At 39.5% G+C, this 8,295-nt stretch overlaps 1 protein-coding gene across 1 annotated transcript; it reads left to right on the forward strand.

The window, feature by feature from the left end:
* On the forward strand, positions 5,934 to 6,992 carry LOC100155548 (olfactory receptor 6C4-like). Its single transcript, XM_013997615.2, is given in 2 exon segments — positions 5,934 to 6,231; positions 6,233 to 6,992. Coding segments are annotated over 2 exon segments (930 nt in total). The 5' UTR covers position 5,934; the 3' UTR covers positions 6,866 to 6,992.

The raw sequence follows: 8,295 nt of genomic DNA on the forward strand, positions 1-8,295 counted from the left end.
GAGTGTAGGTAGTTTTGCACAGGTTGTCTTCAAACTCTTCATGTTAACGTTAATTGAAAACACTAATTATGGGAAGAAAGTGGGAAACTTTATCATGTATTCAATGAAATTGTTACCAAAGCGAATCGATCCAAATTAAAAATAAATAATTTTCAGTGTTCCAGGGAACTTTTCCCAATGCAATGTAGGATTTTGGTAAGACTGGGGGTAAACATCACAATGAAGCAGTCTTATATTCAAAGGATCTGTTACCACAGGCTTGACTGCAATGCGAGAAGCACTGTTTAATTTAACAAGCTTGGGAGTTTCCGCTATGGTGCAGCGGAAACAAATCTCATGAGTATCCACGAAGATGATCCCTGGCCTTGCTCAGCGGGTCAGGGATCTGGTGTTGCCATGAGCTGTGGTGTAGGTCATAGACATGGCTCAGATCCTGCATTGCTGTGGCTGTGGTGTGGCCAGCAGCAGTAGCTCCAATTCGACACCTAACCTAGCCTGGAAACTTCCATATGCTGTGGGTGCCAGCCTAAAAAGAAAAGAAAAGAAAATCTAACAAGCTTCATAATTATTTGAATGAATAAATGTAGAGTATTTAATTGGGCAATAGGAAAGAAGAGGAACCCAGTGTATTTTTCATTAGAGAATAACATTCTATTCAGAAGACATATAAAATCTATTTGCCATTGGCTAAGGAACAGTCTCCCAGGGAACCAATCCTCCTCCACTATAAGGGCCGTGGTACATCTTCCCACATAAGGTGCATAGGTTGGGCACTACATTATCGATGGCACAGGAGAGGGAACATCCCTTTCATTCTTCTCAGGCCTTCAGAGCAGAAGCCACACTATGGCCTGGTATTTCCTGTGTCCACAGACTACCCAGGACAAGGTTAGTGACATTAGATCTGAGGTTGTAACTGTATGTGTCTCAGAAATCCAAGCCAATTTACCAACTGTGCATTGTAATGAGTCTCTGAAAATTGAATTTTAGGATGTGGAGAACACATGTGGACTTAACTTGTACTTGGGGTATCCATGAGGCAAGAAATTCCTGGCATTCCTTTCCCCAACAGAGAAGGGCAATCGGCTTGGAATTGTGGTTGCCACCATCGGCCAGACCAGACCGTTACTGCTGGCAATGGCCCAAGAGCCTATAGGCATGGGACAGGGGCCAACTATTGGCCAGAACATCCTCTAGCATTAAGATGACTGTGCTGACCCCTGGCTTCAATCTTTGGTTAGGGAATAGAATGTAGCAGCTTCTCCGGGGGCTCTACTGTTTGTGATGGTGGTGCTGAAACTATAAAGTATACAAAATCCATTTCCCGATCACTCAATTGATCCCAACGGCTCCTCAGGGGGTCAGTGGATATGAGAGAGGGTGGCCTCTTCAGGTACCATTGCATCTAGCAAAGGACCGAGGACATGGAAACCATTTCCTCCTGTAGGGAGGATGTGCTAGAGGGCCCAGGTTTGGCTCTATATGTGGCATTTTAGTTTTAATCATGAGACCTCTGTGGCCATGCCAAGTTTGTGGGGTACTGCCTCAAGGACCCAAGGCATAGTGGCCAGCTGATTACAAAGAGTCACAGGCTCAAGATTTGTGAAAGCATCTCTTCCCAGAAGGGCTCACTATACAGCCAGCAGATGCCATCCTAATAGTGTGTAAGGTGCAGCCAAGGAAGATAGTTTTTTTGCACCTCAAGTCCATAAACCACGGCTGATCCACGGACTGGAAGGACTGAGAGAAGGCTGTTGAAGCCCCTGTAATGAAAGGGTCTCTGTTGAGGAGCAGAAGAGGGGAGAGCTCTAAACAAAGTACCTGTTGTTATTGCAATTTGGAGCCTCTGTTGTTGGGTGGCCCAGAGTGAGCCAATATACATAAAACCACTATGAAAAACAGCAGAGAATTTCCTCAAAAAATTAAAAAATAAAGCTCTCATATGATCCAGCAATTCTACTTCTGGGTAGTTATCTGAAGAAAATGAAGACATTAACTCAAAGAGATGTGTGTCTCCAGATTCATTGCAGCCCTATTTACAATAGCTAAAATATGGAAACAACCTAAATGTCCACTGACAGATGAATGGATAAGGAAAATATGACATATAAAAATATTCAGCCATAAAAAATAGGGAAACCTTGTTATTTGCAGAAACATAACCTTAAATGTTAACTGAAACAAATTAGACAGAGAAAGACAAATACTGTTTGACTTTACTTATATGAAGAATCTAAAAAAGAAAAAACCCAATTCAGAGATAAGACAACAGCCTGATGGATGCCAAGTGTGGGGGCTGGGGGTGGAAAAAAAATGGGTGAAATGATTCAAAATGTTCAAACTTCCAATTATAAAATATATGTTATGAGGATATCATGGATAGTATTAGAACTATAGTTAATAATATGGTATTGCATGTTTGAAAGCTGCTAAAAAAGAGTAGATCTTAAAAGTTCTTATCAGAAGGGGACAATTCTGTAACTATGTCATCATGACAGATGTCAGTGAGACTCATTGTCTTGTGGTCATTTTGTCATATATACACATACATAAATATATATATAAATATATACATATATATAACTCATTATGTTGAATTAATGTAATGTAGTCAATTGTACTAATTATATTTTTAAAAGGAAAAATAAAACAAAATGAGTCAGTTTGTGAGCAAGGGCATAACAGGCTTCAATAAAATTTGTAAATGAGGAATATGTTGCCTCTGAAACCCAATTAAACATGTAAATGCTGAGACTCCTTTAAAGCAGTAAGTGCTGATAAAAGTAAGAATTAGTTCCTTAGTGCATCAAGTATGATTTATCCCCATGCTGATAAGTAAAGTTTAGAAATTTTAGGGAAATAGCAAGGCCTGAATTTTACAGAATGCAGTGTGGCCCAACCTTGATCAGAAAGTTCTGTGACTAGTGTTTGTTTATGCATGTGAGCATATTACTTGAATTTCTTTGCAGATAATGTTATCAATATAATGTCTGTTCCTGGAATAAGCTGAATGTGGTTAAATTTTTGCCTGCAAAGTTAAGTGCACTGGCAGGGCTTTTGAAATATCTCATAGTGAGGAAAGTAAAAATGTATTGACCTTCAAAAGTGAAGGCAAATTCTACTGAGAGGCTGTAGAACTATATATAGAACAGAACATATTAGCAAAATCTCTAACAGCAAAATAGTTTCCAGTTGCTGATCAGATGGAGTCCCAGAAATATGTTTAATACCAGCAATACTAGGTATGAAGATCTTAATGGACATACCCTGGCATTAAGGTCATGGCCATCCACTGTGAAGGAACTCATTTATATCAGATATAAGCACTGGCCCAAATGAGTTATTAAAGAGGAAATAATAAGAACAATGGCTAGGGCAGGCATGCCAATCCCCATGGCTCTCACTCCATTGCCCTCAACTTCACAAACCTCAGGGCTGTAGCAGATTCTCTCCTGGAACCCTTATCATGGTTTCTCAGGAACCTCTCTCTGCAGCCACATGTTAACAACTTGTTCTCAAAGCTGTAACAATTGCACCTTCTGAACTTGGGTCCACAGGGCATCTTTACTTTCTTCAGGAAATTGATTCCCATGTGTCTGCTCTCAAAAGAGCAAATAAAACCTGTATCATTCTGGCTAACATAGAAAATGCAAAGAAGCCCATGTCTTGCCTTGTAAGGATTTCACAATAATCTCTCTTAGAACACAAATATTAAGGAATTTTCCATCTATTAAAGTTCCCTCTTCTAACTCTATCATTGCCAGGACAGAGGGATTATTTGCTTATTTCTTTTTTCTTTTTTATTATACAAGTGCAGGACTCTGACTCTAAGGAATTATGTTTTGATTCTGGTTTGGATTCATAGAATGGAAGGTCAGACCCTTCCTTCTTAGTTAAGCTGCACAAACTTGGGTACTTTCATTAAGAGAAGCATTGAAAGTACATGGGAAGCTGATAAAAAGAAAAACACGTTCAGTATTATGCTACTTGGAGACTCTCATGGCACATCTCATCTCTGACATCCCTCTTAGGAACAAGGTAAACAGCCTACTGCAGTCATTCAGAGGTTTAAGGTGTAAGCATTGCATGTTTTTAAAGTCAGTGGTGCTATTATTCTAAAAACATGGATCATGAAATCAATCAACTGTGAAAATACAGATGAAAATGCAGGACTTGCCAAAGACCACAGGTCAGTACAAAAAAGCAAGGCACGGCTGTAAGGGGTACAGGTCAATGCAATGCCTCCAAAAACTGTACAAAACAATGGGGAAATTGCAAAGAATGATTTTGAAGATATGATTTTCCTTATCCATATGCATGTGAATTAGAGGGGCCTTTTACACTGTCTTTGCTTCTTAATCAGAAAAATATAAAGATGCGTAGTTTCCTTCCTTGGGGATTATCAATTTATCTACAAAGGACTCTTACTGTCAGAAACATCAACATCCCTCTTCTTGGTTTCTGTATGCCAAGAAAATTTGAGGCATGATAAATTATCACCTTTAGTTTGTCACTGAGGATTCCTCAAGATTTGTGCAAAACCTACTCTGAGAGGCATTCCTGTGGTGGCTCAGAGGTAATAAACACAACTAGTGTCCATGGGATGCGGGTTTGATCCCTGGCCTCACTCAGTGGGCTAAGGATCCAGCGTTGCTGTGAGCTATGGTATAGGTCACAGACATGGCACGAATCCTGCATGTTTGTGCCTGTGGTGTAGGCCGGCAGCTGCAGCTCCAGTTCGACCCCTAGCCTGGGAACTTCCATATGCCACATGTGTGGCCCCAAAAGAACAACAACAAAAAAATCTACTCTGAGATACTATCTGTGGATCTCTCCAGATCTCTATTCTCAGAGACATACACCCAATTAGTGAGTAGGAGACTTTGAAAATGGCAAAGAAATAAATAAATGCTGATTAATATGATTTAATGCCTAGACTTGTCCATGTAGTCAAAATAAAATGAGAGAATACTGAACTAAAAAGATTTAAGAGTCCTAAAGCCCTATTACAAAGTCATCCTACCAAAGAAGTGGAGCTATAGAAAAAGTCAATTATGCATCAAGATCTTCAGCATTATCTGCTTGGGGAAATTTCTGTTGCTTGCTGAAACAAGGGAGTCAGAGATTTGTATAGTAATGGAGATGAGGATTTATGGCAAGTATCCACTGAAACATCAAATTGTACAAGGAGAGTAGGCAAGATACAGAAAGGGGAAAAAAGCATGAGGAGGGGAAAGGGAAGGAACAGAATCAGATGGATATGTATCTACCAAGTGCACAGAAGTATAAGAGATTTATAAAGTCAGATAAAAGTGACTTAAATGCAGAGATATAAACATTTTGGGAGGGAAAGATAGGTTCAAAAATTATTCTTCTGAAACAAAATTGAGTAATTATTCTGCAACAAATTCTGTGATGTGTCCAGGAATAGATCAACTTGAGGAATTACAAAGACTGGCAATAGGAGTTCCCACTGTGGTGCAGCGGAAATGAATCCAACTAGTATCCATGAGGATGTGGGTTCAAGCCCTGGCCTCGCTCAGTAGGTAGAGGATCCAGCATTGCTGTGATCCATACGTAGTTTAGGTCTCAGATGTGCTTCGGATCCCATGTTGCTGTGGCTGTGGGGGAGGCTGGCAGCTGGAGCTCCAATTCGACCCCTGGCCTGGGAACTTCCATATGCCATGAGTGTGGCCCCCGAAGTAAAAAATAAAAAGAAAACCACAAAGACTGGGAATGAAGGTCACTTACACAAGATATGGGACATCCCTGGAGTCCAGTCCAGTCCAGCAGGACACAGGTTTGGGCCAATTGAATGGAAAGTTATATTTGACCTGATTTGGTCAATTACAATCAGCTTTACCTCTCCTACCTCAAGAAACTTTGGTTTTCATCATTCTCACCTTTTCCCTTTAGAGCCCCTAAAGGTCAACAATGAAAAACCGAACCACATTTACTGAGTTTATTCTCTTGGGGCTCACAAATCAACCTGAGCTCCAGGTGGTGATATTCATCTTTCTGTTCCTCACCTACCTGCTAAGTGTCCTAGGAAATCTGACGATCATCATTCTCACTCTGGTAGACCCCCACCTCCAGACCCCCATGTACTTCTTCCTCCGAAACTTCTCCTTCTTAGAAGTTTGCTTCACATCCATTTTTATTCCCAGATTTCTGACCAGCTTGACAACAGGAAATAAAGTCATCAGCTTTGCTGGCTGCTTGATGCAGTATTTTTTTTGCTATATTTCTTGGGGCAACGGAGTTTTACCTCCTGGCTTCTATGTCCTATGACCGCTATGTGGCCATCTGCAAACCCCTGCACTACCTGACCATCATGAACAGCAGAGTCTGCATCCAGCTTGTGTTCTGCTCCTGGCTTGGGGGATTCCTAGCTATCTTTCCCCCAATCTTCCTGATGAGCCAGGTGGATTTCTGTGCCTCCAATGTTCTGAATCACTATTACTGCGACTATGGTCCCCTCCTGGAGCTTGCCTGCTCAGACACAAGCCTCTTAGAACTGATGGTCATCTTCTTGGCAGTTGTGACTCTGGTGGTTACTCTGGTGCTGGTGACTCTCTCTTACACATTTATTATCAGGACCATTCTGAGGATCCCTTCTGCCCAGCAAAGGACAAAGGCTTTTTCCACTTGCTCCTCCCACATGATTGTCATCTCTCTCTCTTATGGCAGCTGCATGTTTATGTACATTAATCCTTCTGCAAAAGAAGAAGGTTCTTTCAACAAAGCAATAGCTGTCCTCATTACTTCAATTACTCCGTTGCTGAATCCCTTCATTTACACGCTAAGAAATCAGCAAGTGAAGCAAGCATTCAAAGACACCATCAAAAAGATTGTGAAGCTTTAAAAAAGAAGATATATTTCCAGGAAAATATGTTTCATTTAATAAATATGTATTCAGTGTCTACTCTATTTCAAGTGCTGCATTGGCACTTGAGGATAAAAATATGAAAGACCTAAAGTCCTAATTTCAAGGAATCAATGGTATAGTGTGATAGGAATGTGTAGAAACTGTAAATTGATGTCATAAGTTTACAGAAAATAAAATAATATGGTGTTATTAGAGAAGGATGAATGAAACTCCCAAAATAGAGTAATTGGGAAGCATTAACTGTTTTCTGGAAATTACTTGAAATTTAAGAGGCAAAACAGATTGCTCATTTAGAAGAATGGGAATATAAAAAATTACAGTGAGAGAGGCCAGCTCATAAAGGTATTTATTATAAAGTGTGGAGTTAGTTGGACATTGACGAGTCCCCAGTAGTTTTAAGAAAGGCAGGTATATTATTAGCATTGTTTTAAAGGAAATCTAGCTGGGGCATTAGTCTTGATTAGGGAGTTCTGATGCTTCTTTCAAAGTGTCGATATTTTTTATTCTCCTTACCTTTTTCTTTATCTTTCAGTTGAAGCCATTGCAACTTCATTCTTCCATAAAACACAAAAAGGCATTTGGTCCACTTTTCCTCAAGTGAGGTAAAAATGCTCAAGATTTTGTCAATTTACACCTCCATTATCTAGAAGTTTTTGGTTAGAAGAAATTTCTAGAGGCAAAGTCAGACTCCTCTCACTCCTCCTAAACAAATGGCAGTTTTCATAGCTGACATGTTTTTATGTTAATGGCTGAGATTGCCACACTCTCTCTTTGAGAGTCTCCAGTAATTTCTTTCTATTTTGACTTCATTTTCATCTTTTTGTCTCCTTTGTTAGGTATTATAAAGGATAAATTCTGTGATATGACTTCATTTGTTTAACTTTTCCCCAAATTTTTGCATTTTTTCCCACATAAGCCATGGATGCCTCATTCATAAAGTGAAAAGGAATATAAAGTAGCAATACAGTTTTATACCCAGAAGGTTCCAGATTATGAGTTTTTGCAACTAACTAGGAATAAACGACCCTATCAAAAATCTACACATGGATTCAAGGTAACAACAAACTGAATTTGAATACAGCCTCAACTTCAATGGAACCTAGGACATTTTGGAAATCTGAATACTTGTACATAGTTCCGTAATAACCTTAATTCATTGCAGAATACCAATTACTATTTAGGGTACAAACATGATGTGATGTATTCACATGTTTTATGTGCAGTAATAATTCTGAACAGAAGGAGGACTTAATGAACAAACTGTATGGGACTGATTGTGAGAGAAAATTTCCAGAACCACAGAAAATCTTGAAGAATATATAATATTTTTAATAAACAGCCTTTTATATAAAGCCATTGGTATTTTGAATTATCTGGGTTTCCTTGGTGGCTAAGCCAGGTGTTGG

The sequence above is a fragment of the Sus scrofa genome, chromosome 5 (assembly GCF_000003025.6).
Source record: "Sus scrofa isolate TJ Tabasco breed Duroc chromosome 5, Sscrofa11.1, whole genome shotgun sequence".
Lineage (NCBI taxonomy): Eukaryota > Metazoa > Chordata > Mammalia > Artiodactyla > Suidae > Sus > Sus scrofa.